The sequence below is a fragment of the Rousettus aegyptiacus genome, unplaced genomic scaffold (genome assembly GCF_014176215.1).
Source record: "Rousettus aegyptiacus isolate mRouAeg1 unplaced genomic scaffold, mRouAeg1.p scaffold_m13_p_1, whole genome shotgun sequence".
NCBI classification, from domain to species: Eukaryota; Metazoa; Chordata; class Mammalia; order Chiroptera; family Pteropodidae; genus Rousettus; species Rousettus aegyptiacus.
The window spans coordinates 102,013,661-102,033,758 of NW_023416284.1; the positions used below are offsets into that span (position 1 = coordinate 102,013,661).

At 39.7% G+C, this 20,098-nt stretch overlaps 1 protein-coding gene and 1 pseudogene across 1 annotated transcript in view; both read right to left on the minus strand.

The window, feature by feature from the left end:
* Positions 1-18,844, minus strand: part of CLIC5 (chloride intracellular channel 5) — a 149,173-nt gene extending 130,329 nt beyond the window's left edge. Inside the window, exon 1 of the mRNA XM_016133054.2 lies at positions 18,258-18,844. Within this exon, the coding sequence (XP_015988540.2) occupies positions 18,258-18,779 (522 nt within the window). The 5' untranslated portion in view covers positions 18,780-18,844. The remainder of the gene's footprint in view (positions 1-18,257) is intronic.
* Positions 12,051-12,166, minus strand: LOC118605476 (annotated as a pseudogene).
* Positions 18,845-20,098: the final 1,254 nt, after the last annotated feature.

Genomic DNA, 20,098 nt, shown 5'->3' on the forward strand with positions numbered 1-20,098 from the left:
TCCCACCTCCATGCCCATCATAAACTGAATGTTTGTATCTTCCCCAAATTAATACGTTGAAATCCTAATTCCCAGTGTGGCTGTATTTAGAGATTGTACCTCTAAGGAAGTAATTAAGGCTAAATGAGGTCTCAGGAGTGGGACCCTGTTCCCATAAGATTAGTATCCTAATGAAAGAGACACCAGAGAGCTCGCCCTCTCTCCTCCCTCTGAGGGCACAGTGAGCAAGCCGCCATCCACAAGCTAAGAGCTGTCACCAGACCTACCCAGACCTAGTATTTGGGTACCCTGACCTTAGATCTCTAGCTTCCAGAACTGTGAGGACATAAATGTCTACGTTAAGCCTCCCTCTGTCTGTCGCATTTTGTTATGCAGCCCGAGCTGACTGATGCAGAGCCCTTGCATGTGCTGTCCCTCTTCACAGAGTGTCCCTTTGGCCATTTTCATTCCTGAATCCTTCAAAGAAATGCTTTCTTTTCTGCGAAGTTTTCTCTAATCTTCTTAGCTAGTAATATTTTCCTCTTCTATTCCCAAAGAACATTGTCAGTACCTTCCTTTTGAAAATTTTCTCTTTTTGACTTAATTATTGTTACTTGTGAATATGAAATCTTTCCTACTGAGATAAAGGCCCTTGAAGGTAGGAACCATGTCTCGTTCATCTTCGTGTTGCCCATGACTCTCTTTAACATATTAAACATGCCAATTGTCCTTTACTGAGTGCCCCCTCTGTGCTAGGCACATGTGAAATGTTTTCTATGCTTAGCTGGAATCCTCACAATAACTTTAAAAGGAAAGATAATGTTATCCTCATTTAAAAATGGTGGAACTTACTGTATGATTCCACTCAAGCGTGGTACCCAGAACAGTCAAATTCAGAGACAGAAAGTAGAACAGTGATTACTGTAGAGTTTCAATTTTTTAAGATTTTAAGAGTCCAGGGGGCATGTGATGGTAATGTAGCACAATACAAATGTACTCAATGCCACTGAATGGTATTAACTTAAAACTGGTTAAGATGTCAAATTTTATGTTATGTGTATTTTACCATAATTTTTAAAAATGGTGAAACTGAGGCAACAGAGAGGTAAAGTAACTTGCCCTAGGTCATCTAGCTAGAAAGGGACAGTGCTTGGATTTGAGCCCTCTTTCTCTGTTCTTCTAGTTTTGCTTCATTCTGATGGTTTTTCTTTTCCCATGTATCAGAGAGAAGCCCCTTTTCCTTGGGAAAGGTGGATCTAGCCCCCATCCTACAGTGTGATTGACTCGTGAGCGTAAAAAGTATGAAAGCGCCACTGCGGCCTCATCATGGAGTCAGCTGACCTCGCCCCAGGACTCTCTCTACACTTGAAAAATAAAATCCTGCTTTTAAAACTATTGTCAGAGTTTCTGTAATGAGCAGCCAAAAGCTCTTCTAACTCTCTCCAGGGAGTTAAAATTCATAGGAAATCTTATGAATACTATGAGGTTGTAATAAGGAATGAAAAGGAGTCCCCCCAAAAGTGAGGCTTGGCCGTTCTCTTCTTCCCTCATCTCAAGCTGTAAAACCACTGATTGAGACTTTGGGCAAAGCAGAGTCACCTCATCATCACGTCCTGGTCAACGCGCTCTGCAGCATCACTCCAGGGCGCAGCCCAGTCACATTTGGGAATGGGAACTCTTCTTGCCAATCATAATTCAGGTTGAGTTTAATGTTCCTTGCCAGAGGTACTGTGTCCTGAGACTACAATGACTGTGCCATGTTTCGCAAGGTTCCTTTACATTTCTTAGTGTGTCTTTTTCTTAGGAGAACCAAAGAAATGATAGACTGGTCACATTAACTCTATGACATCAGGGACTGTGCCTGACTTGTTTGCCTCTGGATCTCAGACATCTGGCACTAGCCTAGGCACAGAGAGAACACTCACCAAACGTCGGTTGAAGTGAATGAAATTAAGTCATGTCACCCTATAGAAGCTGGTAGGAGTTAAGCATTGCTAGCCCATTTTACAAAAGAAAGTCAGTTTAGTTCAAGAGTCGTGAACCACCTAGGACATGTCATGTACTCTTCAAGTGCTGGCTTGTAGTCAAGGCCTATCTTTGCCCTCGAAGAGTTTGAAGTCCAGTAAGAAAGAACGCTGACACAGCAGAGAGGTCTTCCTAAGCCAAATAGTCTTTCTTGTATAGTTCAAGTGTGGCCCTGGGAAACACATTAAGACTGAGCCTCAAATTTGGTTATTAAGTGAATCCTGTCCAGAGCTCTGATGACATGAGCATTTTGATTAAAAACAAAACAAAACAAAACAAAACTGAGGCATTCACTAGAACAATGCTTTGGGGTGGTTTGTCTTAAATATTTATCTATCATTAAAATTAAAAATCAAGAAAAACAAGCTAAGTAAAGCATGAAAAGATCAAGTAAATACAAAGTATTGTAGCTGCTATTAAAAGGAGAGATATTCAATGTAAATATATGTAAAAATAAATAATTCCTGAAAAAAAAAAAAGATTGGAGTGGAGAGAGGGGTGCTAATAGTTGTATGATATTTATTTAATATCTATGACTTATATATATATTAACTTGTTTTCTCTTCACAATAATACAGTGCGACGTTAAATAAATTCCCCAAGACTGCAGAGCTAACAAGTGACAGGACCAAGACTGAATCACATGTGTAGCTCCAGGGTTCTAGCTCTAAACCACTGTGCCAAACTACCTCCCAAAGCGGCATAAAATTGAGATGGACAATATAATGGCTGAAGCCTGGATTCTCTTCCTGATGCTACTGGCCGGCCTGGCGCCTACATTTCCTTCAGCGTTGAAGGCCTGCCCCTTCCATGAAGCCTTCCCTGATCAATCTAGTCCCCTCCATCTCTGAATGCCTTCTGCGCTTAGTCAGTACAGTGAATCACATCTTCTAGAACCTGATCCTAATATGACTCTTATATTAATTTCTCAATGCCTCCTGAGCTTGTTCTTTAGAGTCTCACAGAAGGGGCCCCCACTTTAGACTGTTCTTCTATCTCTCACAACATGTGCACATGGAGTGCAGAGTGCAGGCTCAATAAAGATTCATCTATCTGTTGATTTGAAACGGATTAAAACGATACATGAGAATGAACAGGCAATCGACCTGAGCTCATGGTTGAACCTATAAAATTTTTATTATACAATAAGAACTTGCCACACTCACGAAGTTGTTTAACCTTCACCCTGAAATTAATTTTCTCAGTAACCAACCTCCTCCTGACTCCTCCACCCCCAGATAACACTTCCTGCTTTAACTTGGCAAGTTGTCTTGACTGAGGAGAAGGACCCTGATCTCTGGGTATGGGTTCCAGGCATAATGTTATATTTGGCCCTCATAGCTGGAGGGACACTATCTTCAGTCCTCAAAGTTCCTACAGTGTTGATGGCTAACGCTTGTCACAGAGACACTCTCAGTCAGCCTGGGCTTAACTGATGGAGAGTGACCTCTTCACTGAGATTTCAAGGGCTGATTGTTGCTAGAAGAGTTTGCATAGACAGTTACCATTTTATTTATTTTTATTTTTATCTTCCATGAAGCAACTTTTAATGTATCAACACTTAAAAATACACCGTGATTTAATGAATGAAACATCAGTACAGCGACACAGAATTGAGATCTAGAGAATTATACTCTTATGAGTTGTCTTTCCTGTGCTCTGGTTTACAAGGGTATTGGCCTAGAGACCAGCTTAGAATCATTTATTCATACCTGGAAGATACAGGCCAGGAAATTCTAAGATTTCACAGGCTTTTTCTCTTCCTAAATAAAATTCTAAGAGCTCTCTGAAGGCCTTAAAAACAATTGACCGTCCAAATATGTATGCTGGGCACCCTTCCCTCTTTGTGGGTCAAGGAAGAAGGGAGTTTGTGACTTTCCCTGAAAACAAAACAAAACAAAATCTCTCACAACTTTCCTAGGAGACTCTGAAATGTATTAGAAATTTCAAAACTGGAACAATGCCATCAAAACTTAAACTTCTTAATGCTTGAAGCTACCCCAAAATAATAAAATTGGGAACTCCAAAAAAAAAAAAAAAAAAAAAAACCAGAAACAGTTACCATTTTAAACTAACTGGCTCATATGAACTTGGAGCACAGATACTGTTTATAGATATGAATACTTTTCACTGGTAATTTTTTTAATTTCGTGGGCATAACACTCTTCTGTCTCACTAAACCCAATCACCCAACCTCTTATTTTTAGACAAGGAAATAAAGGCCCAGAGAGGAGCTTGTGACCACACAATTGGTTGCTCATCATGCCAGATCTGATCCCATGTCACCCTACAATAGCACTGTCCTATGGGACGTTCTGTGATGATAGAAGTACTTCATATCTGGACTTTCTAGCACAGTAGCCATTAGCCACATGTGGCTGTTGAACGCATCAAATGTGGCTAGCATGACTGAAGAACTGACTTTTCAATGTTTGTTTTTTATTTAAGCAAAATAGCCACTCGTGGTTAATGGCTATCATTTTGAATAGCACAATTCTAGAAGAACCAAGCCAGTTTACAGAGGGTTGCTATTATGAACAGAAAAAGACTCTCCACCAAATTCTTTTATTTCTTGACACTACGGAAGAACTGGAGAAAAATATTTCTGTAGAGGGAAAGAACAACATCAGTTGCAGTCCAATTAGCAAAAGGCACTCATGTCCATTATTCATTACCACCTCACATATTTACTGTTCACTTGTTATCGTTGGAACCTTAGAACATCAGTGGTTGTATAAATACGGACTTCTCTTACTTATTAAGGCTGTTCCATGTTACAGTTGTGCACCAGGCTCTGGCAATAAAGCAAGGCTGACAGCTTTTGACAGGGCTGGCACTCTACTGGACCCACAGGCTCATGAAGGGATGTGGAAATCTCTGCTTATAAAGCATAAAAATGGGGCATGGCGTGAGCCCAGGTTTCTAATTCTTATCCTTCCACAATTGCACGAAACATTGGTTTCAGGGCAAAATCCATGCTCCACTCACATAAAAAGTCATCTCATATTTTTAAAAGAGTGTTATCTAGGAGCAGAGCTGTCAGCCAGCACATTTTCCTATGTACACAACACGATTCAGACACGAATTCATTTCAGACACTTTGGGGCTGATGAAGTACCAATCCAAGTGGAAACTGCAGCCAAGAAATCAAGAAAAGGAAGGCTGAGATTTGGAAGGGCAGCAATGGAAGAATGAGGAAAGACCATCAAGAGCAAAGATTTGTCATTAGAGATCAAAACCCAGATCACACACCCTCGTACTCCCAATTACTGTGTACAGACATGAACATTGGACAGAAAAAAGGCTTATAGGAAAAAAATGGATTAATTTGGAATACGGTGTTGGAGGAGAGCACTACAAACACCCTAGGTCGCCAGAAAAATGACAAATAGGTGTTAGAGCAAACTAAACCTGAAACATAGCCAGAGGCAAAAATGACAAAACTGAAGCTGTTCTACTTAAGGCACATCACGAGAAAGCTAGGTTCTTTGGAAAAGTCAATAATGCTGGAAAAAATAAAAGGCAACTGGAAAAAAGGAAGACCGAATATGAGATGGACTGACTCCATGAAAGAAGCCATAAGCATGAGTCTACAGGAGCTGTTGCGGACTGGACATGGTGGACATCGCTCCTTCACAGGGTCATCAGGAGTTGGACTCAGCAACTCATAACAACGATATCAGAACGTGACTGAAAATAGAATTCTCTTTTCGCAGTACCAAAGTCTACTTTTCCTAGGGTTCCCCAAGGGAACTCATAGAATCCCCAGAGGCTTGAATAGTGAGAGGTTAAAAAATGAGAAGATGGAATTCCATTTTGATCTTGTGTGGGTGAACGATTAGCTAGGACGTCTGTTTTCCTGTCTCATCATTGCTGAGAACTTAAGGTGCATTATAAAGACTTTGCAAAAGACAACATACTTTTAAAAGAGAATGGAAAGAAAGGTCAGCAAGCAACCTTTGAGAGAGAGAGAGAGAGAACCAATTCATATTCTGCACCCTATGGAAAATTAATTCAAAATGGATCATAGAACTCAATATAAAACCTAAAGCTGTAAAACTTCTAGAAAAAAATACAGGAGAAAATCTTTGTGACTTTGGGTTAGATAAACATTTCTTGGAACACAAAAAGCACAAACCAAAGAAAAAAAATTGATAAATGGACTTCATCACAATCAAAAATTTCTGTCTTCCAAAGACACATGAAAATGAAAAATCAAGCTACAACTAAACTATTTGCAAAATACTTATCTGATAAAGAAATTGTATCTTGAATACATAAACTCTTAAAATTCAGTAAGACTTAATGCTAAAATAATAATAAGTAAATTATTTTAAACAGATACTTCATCAAAGACTTGATGATAGGTAGTAAGCACATGAAAAGATACTTAACATCATTAGTCATTAGAAAAATGTAAATTAAAGCTGTAATGAAATACTATTGTACATTTTCCAGTATGCTTGAAACTTAAAAGATAGACAATATCAAGTGCTGGAAAGGAAGCAACTAGAAGCTTCATACAAATTCTGAAAATAATGTGAAAGTTTCTTTTTTATATAAGTTAAATATTCACTGACCATATGACTCAATAATTTCACTCCTAAGTATTTGCCCAGGAGAAATGAAAATAAAATCAACACAAAAGCTTATATATGAATGTCTATAGCCACTTCTATTACTAATAGCTTTAAACTGGGAAATAACCCAAGTGTCCATCAAATGTTGAATGCATGAACAAATTGTGATATAATCATACAATGGAATACTGCCCAGTAATCAAAATAAACCAACTGATAATATATTTTAAATATTATGCTAAAGTGAAAGAAACCACACGTAAAAGATTACACGGCTTAATTTCATTTATCTGATACTTTAAAAAGGCAAAACTATAGTGATAGAGAGATCTGTGGTTTGTAGGAGTCAAGGAAATGGACACATGGTAACGGATCAAAAGATAATTTTTGAGGTGATGGAAATCTTTTAATCTATGAGCGTAATGCTTGTTAAACAACTGTGTACAGTTGTTCAAAATTCATTGAAGTGTACACTTAAAATTACTGAATTCTAATGTATGTAAATTAGGTTGCAATAAAATTGAACTCTTCCAAAAGCAGGGTACATAATAGGATATATGGTATAAGACCATCTGTATTAAATAAAAGGGAAGAAAAAGAGATAATTTCAAATATATGAACGTATGTATATTTGCTCGAATGTGCATTAAATGTCAGGAAGCGCATATATACAAATTGTAGAATAAACTGCCTCAGAAAAAGGAAATGAGGTATCTCAGGGAAGAAAAATCAGTTGGGTTCCAAAACCTGTTTTTCTTCAATATGATTTGAATCAAAATCCTGTTTCTATGTGAAAATATCTCTATCTTTGTTTCTCTCCATTTCCTCTTTCCTGTTTTAAAAATCACGGGCTGCCTAAGTGTATGTTCAATACATACTTCAGAAAGCATGAAAATAATATAAATTTAAGATGTGAGAGAAAGTGTGTGGGGGGGGTGGTATCCCTGTGAGAGGAAGACTATTTTACTGTTGGAGAGAAAGAAGCTTCCATACAGAGCAGATTAGAACCAGTGGGAGCTCTCAGGCTCAACTCATTCAGTCTAGTTTGTTTGTTTGTTTGTTTTACAGGTGAGAAATTTAATGCCAGGGGAGTACAAATAACTTCTCTTAAGTTGCATGGCTAGTTAGTGTCAGAATGGGGTGGGGGGTGGGGGGAGCATGCAGGGACCGGGGTTGGGGGGGGGTGGGCATAGCTCTTAAGTTCTGCTAAAGAGATAATATCGATAATGCAGGTGACTTAACACAGAGCATGATCCACAGTAAACATTCAGTAACTATGAATTTCCCCTTCTCTTTTCTCCCCTATGTCAGTTGGCTTCTCACCAGAATGCAACAACTATCAATCCCCAACTAGAAGAAAAACATCAAAGGCAATAATACGGGGACAAAATACAGGGACATTCAGCTTTACCTGAATGCCGACCAAATTTCCTAGAACACACTAATGAGATTTCTCTTCAAAAAATATAACTTAAGTACTCTTCCCATGACCAGGTCAGTTTAATTCAATTTAACAAATATTTGTGAGCCTCAATTATGAGCCGGTTTCTGTGGTATGGTGGGTGTCTTGTTGAAGAATGGGGTGGTGTCACACCCTTACCCAGATGATTGTAATAGTAGATGACAAGCCCTAAGATGGAGGGAAGCACTAAGGGAGAATCACTCAAAATGACCTGGAGATTCAGGGGTGGCCTGAAGGAATATGAATTCAGAAGAAAAAGGCGAAGGTGGTCTGACGATGGAGGGAGCCAATGCTATAGGCACAGCAACTGCTATCGGCAAAGCCAAAGGAGGCAGAACAGCATCCGTGTGTGGGGAGCTCAGCATTCCTGTGGCATAATGAATGAGGCAGGGAGTGGTGGGAAATAAAACCAGAGAAGCCCTCAGGTGGTTAGGGGCAGGACATAAGGCCTTGCATGTGGTGCTCCAGTGTGAACTTGGTTGTGTAGGCGATGAGCAAGGCTTAATGCAGGGGAATTGAGTATCTATCTGATTTGCAATTTTGCTTCCAGGAATTGTCTTTACTCCAGTAGGTAAGTGAAAACTCTCTCACAGTTTAGTTCACTTTGACTAGCATTTACATATCACCCTGTGACGAGCCCCATGCCCCATGGGACACTGTGCTGCAGGAACTGTGAAGGAGCTGACATTCTGGTGAGTTATGCTATAAAAAATGGGAGTCCAGAAAAGGATCTGTCATGTCACTCACTGCTCTAACACCCGTTGCCCTTCCCCGGTGTTGTAACTGGCAGCCCTACTCCAGTTAGTTGATGTCCCCTCCCCCAGCACTGACGCGACTCATTTTCTCCTGGTCATTGTGTTTCATTTGCCTTCTACGTCTATTGACAGAATGGTATTTGGTCAATTAAACTGATGCAGAAACAGAAAGACAGGCTCAGGAACAAGGATACATTAACTTGGCTATGGTGACATTCTTAGGACAGGCCACTCTTTGCACTGTAACACCTGTCACAGGTGAGTCTCCAAGTCCATTGACTGGAACATCTTAACAAATTGAATTAAGATCTCAGAGTAGTGGCTTTCTTCCTAGGTTCAGGATGATGCCAGGAACATGCCAGGCATTCTCATAAATGTCAGAGAATTGATGAAATGCAGGTGTCAAGAGTCCACCGAATTCTCACAGAATCCCCTGCATTTGGGGTTCTCATGCTTCAGCTCAACTCAATCCCACTTTCAGAGGCTATAGGGAATCGAAGGGTTCCTCTCCCCCACCAATATATGTCCAACCAGTACCTGTAACTGTGACCTTATTTGGAAAAAGGGTTTTTGGAGGTGTAATTAAATTAAGACTCTCGTGATGCAATCGCCTTGGAGTAGAACAGGCTCTCAATACATTCACAAGTCTTAATAAGAAAAGAGAAGGGAAAACAGATACAGAGACACAGGAGAGAATGCCAAGTGATACTGGAGGCAGATATTGGAGTGATGCAGATTCAAGCCAAGGAATGCCAGGAGACATTAGGAGCTGGAAAAGGCAAGGGAGCCTTTTCCCCTAGAGCTGTCAGAGAGAGTATGGTTCTGCCAATATCTTGACTTCAGACTTCTGGTGTCTAGAACTGTGAGAGAATAAATTCCATTAGTTTAGCCCTCCCATTTTATAGTAATTTGTTACAGCAGCTGTATGAAACCCATATAAGGGACTTGGAGTACCACTCTCATTACTGCTATAGGCCATAGAGACAAGCTTTCCTCCCGCCTCAATGCACAGAGGACCCTGGGGTAACTTATTTCCTCCTTCCTTCATTCAATCATCATTTAAATAGCCATGGACTAGGTATATGAAAATGGATAAAGGCAGGCACTCCTTCGAGAGTAGTTCACAGCTAGAGAGAGAGAGAGAGAAAGACATAAAGAGGTAATTATAACGTAAGTTGTGGGCTGAATTGTGACTCCCTAGTATTCACACATGGGATCCTAATTCCTAGTACTTCAGAATGTGACTGTATTTAGAGGCAGGGTCTTTAAAGAGGTAATTCAGTTAAAATGAGCCTTAATCCAACATAACAGGTGTCCTCATAAGAAGGGGAGATTAGAACATAGTCGCACACAGACGAACAACCATGCGAAGACACTGGAGAAGATGGCCGTCTATAAATGGACTTCAGAAGAAACCAACTCTGCCAATGGCTTGATCTTGGACTTCTAGCCTCCAAAATTGTAAGGGGAAAAATTTTATTGCTTAAGCCATGCAGCCTGTGGCTCTTTGATATGGCAGCCGTAGCAAACTGATACACCGAAATAAGAACAATGAATGGGCACAGAGGACACCCAGTTCAGGCCAGGCTGAAGAGAGGAGAGAGCAGGAAAGGCTTGCTAAGAGGTGATATCTAGGCTGGGTCTGCAAAGACAGGAGGTTATTCCAGGAGGGGAGAGCACTGAAAGAGGACAGCCTGAGCAAAGGTCCAGAGTATGAAATTGCATGAAGTCTGTAGGGAAATACGAGTTGACATTTTCCAAGGCAAAGGGTGAGTGGGGACTGGCAGATGACAAAGTTTTGGCTAAAAGCCTGATTAAGGCTTTTTTATGCATTCTCTCCTTCCTGGCCTTTTTCCTGGGGGCAATGGGGAGCCACTGCATAGCTAGCTAGAAGCAGGGAGATGACATGGTCCGATGGGCTCTTTATCTGGACTATTCTGGTGATTCTGTGGGAACTTTCAGGGAGGTAGATGAATCTAGAGACAGAGTGGCTAGTAGAATAACTGTGGCTAAGATGATAGTAGCCAGTGGTGGCCAAGATGGAGAGAAGAGAACATTTTCAGAAGTGAAATTAACTGGACTGTTGGGGAGCAAAGAAACAGAAATCTAAGCTACTCAAAAGTTTTAGTTTGTGCAATTAGTAATACTGCCCACCAAGGTAGTGGGAGTAGTTGTGATTAAATTGACATTAGATTTGCAGTCCTTCAGGGTAAAAATGTTCAAAATTTCCCTTGGAAAAAAGGTGGATCATAATTCAAGGTATGTATTTCAGAATATCACGGCACCTTCATTTTCAGAGCTGACATAATTCCCACATGACAGTCAGGTAATACATCTTTATTATTTTTTTGTAAGGGTTCCCTTTCATGGTTTCTCTAGATGCTAAGGGGTTATAGCAAGTGGCTAACTCCACAGGAAATAAAAGGTGTGGTTTGGGCCACTCTTAGAACATTCTTCTTCTTCCATGAGATGGACATGGACAGACAAGGCATGTGTACCCAGGTAGGGAAAGTGGGATGCATTACAGAGGTAATAATATTGAGGGTTCAGAGACCCTCATGAGATCATCTCCCACAAAAAAAAAATTGCATAGAGTTTTAGAATATTCCCAAATCTCCTGAAGCATATTTATCTAGCACCCCAGGCTCAGAATGTTAATATAAAACCTAAAAAGTGTCCTAGATTGAGAGGTCGAAGTCCTGGCTCGCTACTCATTTGAAGGTGATTTTAGATATGTTTCTTAATTCCTCTGTTTTCTATTTTCTTGTCATAGTGCTAGGATTCTGTGACCTCTTTGATTGCTAGCACTGATTCACAAAGCGAACTAGTTCAGATGGGCACCTAAAAAATAAGTTTGAATAAAATTAGGACTTGGTTGTGTTCCCAGCATCCTAATCAAGAAGAAATTATGACAAGAATAAACATCTTTGTTCAAACCTGCTCGTGGGCCCATTTTTATATGCTTCACTGGTTCCACAAAAGGGATAGGTGGGCACATGCAAAAGGTTCAGACTTTTATCTTCTCATGAATGTTTCCAAGGACATACTTTAATGTGTCCTTTCCATTGACATTAGATCAGGCTGTTTCTAGGAATCATACAATAGGAAGACCCTTTTTGGGCTCCAGCTATTTCCAGACATCTAAATCTGCAACTTTTGAGTAATCCAGCCAGGCTAAGCTGGACCACACAAACAACTTCTTTCTTTCTTTTCTTCTTTCATCTTTCTTCTTATTATTATTATTATTTATGACTACAGCACCTGGTCTTCCTAGGTGGTCTCCCATCTAAGTACTAACCAGGCCCTACCCTGCTTAGTTTCTGAGATCAGACATTGGGCTTGTTCAGGGTGGCATGGCTATAAAACCATGGACCACGGCTCTAATGGGGCATGAATCCAGGACCTTCTGCATGTAAAGCAGACGTGCTAATCGTTACACTATGGAACTACATCCACAAACTCGTGTTTTATTAGAAACTATACTGAAACAACCTCAATTAAAACTTTGTGCTGAATCAATATATCCCCCAAATATAAAGTAACTGGATACACATATAGATATTATATAAATCAGCTTCATACTGGTTAACATTTTTCCAGAAATTTGTCTATATGAAGCCAAAGATCTAAATATTTTGACATATCTAGATAGTAAGTTGAATGAATGAATAACCGAAGAAATACATAGTCTTATTATACACAATGTACTTAATTCTAAACCCCTGGACTAATCTTAGAAATGAAGTTTGGTAGATTTCTATTTGGTCCAGCTCTACAAGGTAGATAGAAATGCTTTTTAATTTGCTCATCCCTCATCCTAAACATTGCTTTGCTCTTCCAAAACATTCTATTACTTTGTTGCCTTTGGGATAAAATCCAAGTCCTCATTTGCCATGCAAGACTGCCCTCGTAGTTTTCCAACCTCGTCATCTGTCCTGCATGTGTGCAGACCTCTTCACTCCAGCCAGATAGGTCTAGTCCTACCCAGGTGCATGTTTGCTGTGCCTCTGCCTAGGCTGAGCCCACTGCCTGGAATATGCTTACTGGCTCCTCAATTAAGCCACATCTCAACATCCAAACCCAGCTTTGCTTCCTTTGTTTTCTCGGTTGGATTTTGTAGCTTCTCATCTGCAACGATGAGTCTTTGTTTGACTCCAAGGAAAACTGACTAAATGTATTGCTTATGAAAACTCCCAGGAAAGACCGAGGAGTTCAGGGGTCCTGTTCTCACCAGATCTTAATCAGAATGAAAGCCCTGGGCACACAGATGGTGACACAAAAAGGAAGAAATAAGTTTCTTTTTAAATTAAACATCCCTGTCAATATAAAACTTAAATCTTTACTCACAATATGTTTATTCATTTATTTATATACTTTATTAACATAACTACTGAAAGAGTACATAGTACACATCATGAACTATATAAAATATTAACATTTAAGAGGACTAGATAAAATTAAATAGAAATATTGCTTAATTTTTTAATTCTAATTATAATATTCTGATATGTCATACATTACACTGAATACTCTGTTTTGGATAACATGATCCTTGGAACAATATCAGGTTCTTTTGCAATAGCAATAACAATTATTGACGAGTTTGTGACACTTTCCACTATGTTTAACTAAATTATAGGGAGTCACTCCTTTAGAACAAAGATTCCAGGCTATGAGGCTAAAAAACATTAACTAGGGCTGTTATGTTGTTGGACTTTGGGGGGTCACCATTTACATTTTCTATGAATCATTCCCCCTAAATCTGATCAATGCATAACCTTTGCAGCCCTACACGAGGTCCCGTGAGTGCCTAATCAGAGACAGGTTCTGCAGATGCTTTCCAAGCCTTCACGTGAGCCGAGGAAAGAAAGGAGTGTTGGACTCATGTTGGCCTTTCCAACTACACCCAAATCTAGGATCATAATCATTATCAAGCGGTATCCTAGAGTAGATAACAGGTGGTGCCATATATGTGTACACTGATAAAGTGCTGGACCATATACTCTGGGAGACTATAGGAAACTAAAGGCCGTAAGAGCTGGAAGGGACTGAATTTCAGAGATGAGGAAACTCAGATCCAGGAACATTTCACACCAAATTATTGACAGTGGTGTGTTAGAATTTCCTCAGTGCTCTTTCTGCAATATTATTCTGCTCATATTAGGACCAGTAATGGAACTAATTGTATCAGTAATGGAACTAACTGTAATAAAATATTATTTATTAAATGTCTATTAACATTTATCAAAAATTCTTAAAATAAAAATTTTATTTCATGAATGGTTCAAATTTATCATAATAATAATTTAGGCTCCTGTATATTGAGCATTTACTATACATCAGATATATATTAAGCAGTTTACATGGATTATCTTATATCATCTTCATCACAACCCTAAGAGAAACATATCGTTATAACATTCATTTTACCAGTGAAGAAACTGAGGCTGACAGAATCTGAACAATTTAATAGACATTTGCCTACTAAGCCAGGTCTCAAACCCATGCAACCTGACTTCAAAACCGGCTCTGCAATGTACACCTCCCTCCTTAGTCAATGATATCAATTATGTGCAGAACAAAATGTTTTCCATTTGTACCATTTTTCTTTCTAGTAACCATTGTCAATTTTTTTTCCTTTGCACTAAACAAAATACTAGGCTGCTTCTCTCTCTCTCTCTCTCTCTCTCTCTCTCTCTCTCTCTCTCTCTCTCTCATATATACACATAAAAACACAATAGGAATATGTCTACAGGTCTCTCAACTTCAACAGAAAGCAGCAAGACATGTCTCATAATCCTATGTGGAAAATTCTGAACCAACAACTCTTCCTGATTGCCTTATGACATAAATGGCATCTTTTGCTAGAGATGTTTTTCACTGGATCTCAGCCAATGACCAAGAAACTATTATTTCTTTCCTCTTATCTTCAAGAATTGTGTTTCTCTGTCTTTCCCGTGGGAGAATTGGACCTAAAATGTGTGGTGCTAATCTCTTACCCAGGGCCTGGCATGTAGTAAGTATGTCATAAATGTTGGATGGATGCAGAGGAGGAAGGAAGAAAGGAAGGAAGGAAGGAAGGAAGGAAGGAAGGAAGGAAGGAAGGAAGGAAGGAAGGAAGGAAGGAAGCAAATGTATAAATGACTATATTAGCAGATTTTCTCAGTCATATATTCCCAGATAGGGGGTCTGTAGCTGAAAAGGAAGTAACATCGTCATTCATTCAGTAGATCCCTAGAGTCAGTCCTGACTCTATTTTCATTATATTTCTCATCAACCCCTCAGTAAAACCTCTGGGCTCTCTCTTCAGAATAATCCCTATCCTACTTCACACTACTTCTACTGCTGTCACTACAGGCCAATCCATCATCATCTCTTGCCTAGTTTTCAATGGCCTCCAAATTGTTCTCCCTGCCTCTACCTTCTCTCTGTTATCAAAAAGACAGTCAGAATGTTCCTTCCAAAATCCTCTGATGAATTTTCACACCACTGAGTAAAAGTGAAAGTTCTTCCAATGGCTCATGAGACCTGACATGATCTATGGCCACCTCCACCTCTCTGGCTTCACCTTCTACCACTTTACCTCTCCTCCTTACCCCACTCCAGCCATGCCGCCCCCTCGTTTCCCTGCTCACCATTGCTCTGTCAAATTGTGGGAGGCTGAATAAGGGCTCCCAAACTTGCCGTGTTCTAATTCCTGGAACCCATAATTTTTTTTTCTTGGTGACAGAAGGGACTTTGCAGATGCAATTATATTAAGACTCTTAAAATGGAAAGATTACCCTGAATTACCTGGTGGACCCAAAGTAATCACAAGGCTCTCTTTAAGAGGGACACAGGAAGAGGTAGATCAGAAGAAGGCAAGGCAAAGATGGAAGCAAGGGGATAAAAAGTGACGTGATGTGTGAGCAATGAGCAAGGAATGAGGTCAGCCTCTAGAAGCTAAAGGAGGGAAGGGTAAAGATTCTCCCTGGAGCCTCCAAAAGGAACACGGCCCAGCCAACACCTTGATTTTAGGTCATATAATTCATGTCAGATTTCTGACCTCCAGAACTGTGAGAAATTGATTTGTGTTGTTTCGAGGCACTGTCTGTAGTAATATGTTATAGCAGCAATAGGAAATTATTCTGTTTTATGATTCTTCATGGTACATTAGCATTGGGGTTATTTTATATTTACTTATTTATTTGTCTATCAGTTGTCTCTCCCACTACGATGCAAAGTACACAGGAGCCAGGATTTTGGTTTCTTCGTGGTTGTAAACCTAGGGCCTGGCACAATAACTCCCTGATCAGTGAGGGAATTAATGATATTTTTTAAGTAAGTAATTGGCCAACAGCCTGAAATAACTGACCTTCGATAAAATGTTGTTTGAACACAGAGTTACAAGCCTGCATGACATTTTCACTGACTTGTCTAGAACAGGTGGAAATATGTACAAACGAGCTTGGGCTGCATCTACAACAGCCCAGGAGAAGAAACCCCAGGACTGCAGAACAACAAGCCTTGCTAGGAAGATGGTGAGCATACTTAAACCCTGTCAAATTTGAGGGGGTTCCAGCACCCCCTCCGGGTTGTCGGGAAGAGGAAGGAGACTGAGCAGGTTACACTCATACCCTCCACTCCCACACAAGCCGAACAGCCCCTGTTTTTACCTGTTTTTGTATATTACGTTTTGTATATTACATTTCCATTTAACATTGAGTAAGTAGGATGGGGTGGAGGGGTGAGAAGCAAGGATGCTAACTGTCCGTCTCGTTACTGAGTTCTGCTAAATATCCTTAAAAATGAGCTCACGCGCAAGAGGTCAATAGTACATGCTAACATTATGGTTAACATAATTATACTAAAAAGAATGTCAACTTAAAAATTTAATTAAATCTGGCATTTGCTTTACAGTATTACAGATCATAAATAATTTAGGAATCACACATCACTATCCCATAGTTTTTCTTATTGCTGGAACTAGCTAGAGATGCTAATACTTCTATTTTCTCCTGCTTATTTTTGGTCCAACACCAGTGGTAGGCTAATTTTTGGTGAAATCAACACTTTCCCAGATTTACAAATAATTGTCTTGGTACCAGTGATGAGGATGATGACCATTCACCCTGCCTGCCGTGTAAAGTTGGAGGATGCTTCTGCCCTGAGAAAAAATACAGCTAGTCCTCACTTTTTAAAAAATGTGGGGTTTTTTTTTGGAAACCAGCACAATGGCAATGTGGCTATGGAGGCTGGGACGCTGCTAGAATGTATCTGCTCCAACATCACCTGCTTCGTGGACCCTCTGCATACTCCCTCCTGGAACCCCCACAGCACTCCACGCATTCCTACAGTCACCAACAGTTGCACGTTAAACATGTGCAAGTCTCTCTCCTGCTCCACATTGTTGATTTCTTCGGTGCAAGAGCCCTGTCTTACACACCCCTCCTCTACCCCGACCCTGATTATACAAGGCGAGCTTTAATATGATACTAGGCAAGCTTTGTCAGGTACCTAAGTGTGAGTCAAATACTCTGATAGATGATTTTTAAAAAGGCCTTGTGGTAGGATAAAGGATACATGATTTACACACAAAGCAACTAGGGGAAAGTACAAAGTAGAAAATAATAGTGCATTAAACTAGCAAATAACGTATATTTCATTAGAGGAGTTATTGGAAACCAGGAGCGGGAGAAATGAGTGTGGGCTGAAGTTTTGTAAGCTCATAAAGTAATCATTTTTATTAGCAAATAATGGCAGTATTACTAATATGTTGTTTTCGTATTTTAAAAAAATGTAAATATGAATATTGTGGGATCCTAAGTTTGGCAGGGGAAATATTCTGCCATCTTGATGTTTTAATAATAGTCATAGCCGTAATCTTTATTACAATATTAATCTAATACAAAGATCACTAGAATTCTTGACTTAAATATCATAAGCATTAAACATTAACACTGGCGATTAGTGTCTTGCCCAAGGAGCAAGCTCAGTGACAGAGGTAACGTTTATTGACCACATATCTGAAATACCTGTGACCCTAGAAATGTCACAAAGGAAACTCCAGCACCTGACTGCAGATTTGACTTTCTCTCACAAACCTTGGTTTTGTTTTTTTAAATCAGGCCAATGAAGGAAATTTAACCAGATAGGAAAATGTACTTAATGTCTGTCACAAGATAAGGGTCTGAGCAACAATTCCTGCTCATTTGTAAGTGAACTCAAAAAATGCTTTGCCCATGGTATATAGAAGTTAATAATTAGATATGCTTTACATGCCTTTCCAGTTCTTGCAGTTTTGAGCTGTCCTGGGTGAACTCTGGAATAACTGATTTAATCAGCACTACTCTTGACAAAAACGCTGAGATCTGAGGACCCTGACACCATGCATCTTCCCCTGGTCACTCAGAGCAAAATAAGACATCAATTATACTGTCTGCACATGCAGGTGTGCCTATCAGAGGCAGCCCTTACCTTCACAAAGAGGATAATCTCAGGGTATATGGAAAATGATTCATTTTCTTCCAAACCATCAGCAGCAGAACAGCGGGTGGGGGGACTTTCACTGCTCTCCTGGACGGTGAAGCTTGAAGGAGAAGGCAGGTCTTCTTTCATCATACTTCCATTCTCCTGTGGCTCTGCTGGGCTAGGCTCCTGGTCTTGAGTTGGTAAGTGTAATTTTTTCATCGAGATGTCCTTCTCCTTCTGAGGCCCACCTGGTGGAAGATCCCGGGCCTCAGGACATACTTCATCAGGCAGGAGGTAGCTTTCTGCTTTTGGTTGGGAAGAGACCCAACTGTTCTCTTCACCCCCAGTAGCATAAGAGTTATAGTAATGGGATTCTAGCTTAGTGGCATATAAATTATTTTCTGACCTCGAATCTTCAAGAATGTCATCATTATGGGCCCTTTCATTTTCTGCTGGCTGGTCTGGAACCTCAAACATCCCCACTTCTTGGGCTGTGTCATAGATGGTGTTATAGTCTCTGTCATTCATGTTTATTGATCTGATAGATCCTTTTGCAAGCAGACCTGAGTGGATCTGAAGTGCGTAAAGAGACAGGTAAAGAGACAGACGATGCTGCACTTCCTTGCAGAGGAGTCAGTGGGCTTTTGAAACACAGAAACTAGCAACAGTTGTGAATGACAGCTCTCTAACAATCATTAACCGGAGCCTTTAATCAGCAAACCACAAGTCCTTTGGGCGCAAGATAAAGCTTACATACTCAGTAACTCTTTCTCCCCTAAAGACATTTTTAACTGACTCTGTGGTTTTCCTCATCACCAGTAACTAAGTTTCTTTGAATTGACTGCAGGTTGAATTTAATTTCCTCCCAGTCCACAGTGAAATTTCTGAATATTTACCCATCTGTCACTAAATGGAGCTCAATCTTTCAACTGACCTCACGTGTTGACAACATTCAAGAAGTCCCTGCAATTCAGTGAGAACAATTCTTCACAATGGTAATATCTATTTATAACTGAATCATTACACAAAATAATTATTTGAATATTGATATCCTATGATAAATGAGTTATATGTACTTCAGTTAGGAAATGAATTCTATTTATATTTCTTATCTGGAAACACCACTAGGTGATTAAATGACAGAAGGAAAAAAAGATAATGCCCTGGTCTATAAGCACATCAGTACAGACCACCAAAAATAAGGGACTTAAAGGTTTATGGCTTTGAGGTTATTTTCCCCTCTTAAATCTGGGTAATTATCACAGGGAAAAAACATTCACTATGAATCTATTATGCACAGGATTTCGAATTGAGCCCTAAACATATTAGTTAGAAGATAGATTCTCTGTTCTCAAGTGAATTTTAAGTATAGTTGGAGGGCCAGGAAGAGAAATTAAAACCCTTATGGACACAGAATAAACTATGCAAGTTTTGCTGAGTGCAATTGGCCCAGGTCTGGAATAAGATGCAAAGAACTGTATGTACAAATTTGCTAGTAGAGGTCATCTACAGATGCCATGAATATAAAGGCTCTTCATTTTTTAACTGTTCTGCTAATTCCTACTTCTCATAGCACATCACAAATATCTTTCTCTTAGAAGTGACAACCCAATGGATTGTAAAGAAACTTTAATGTTTAAACATCATGTGAAAATTGAGAAGCAATGATACTCTGGTTGACAGGTTTCAAAGGATTTGATGAACATCTTATTGACAAAACTCTATTGTATCTTTAGCTCTAATATTGTATCCAGGAATCTTCTGTAATGAACTAGAACAATATTTCTAGAATTCTAGCTTTTGAGACAACTTAAAAAATAGATAAGGAGGAAAAGGCCAGAGACAGG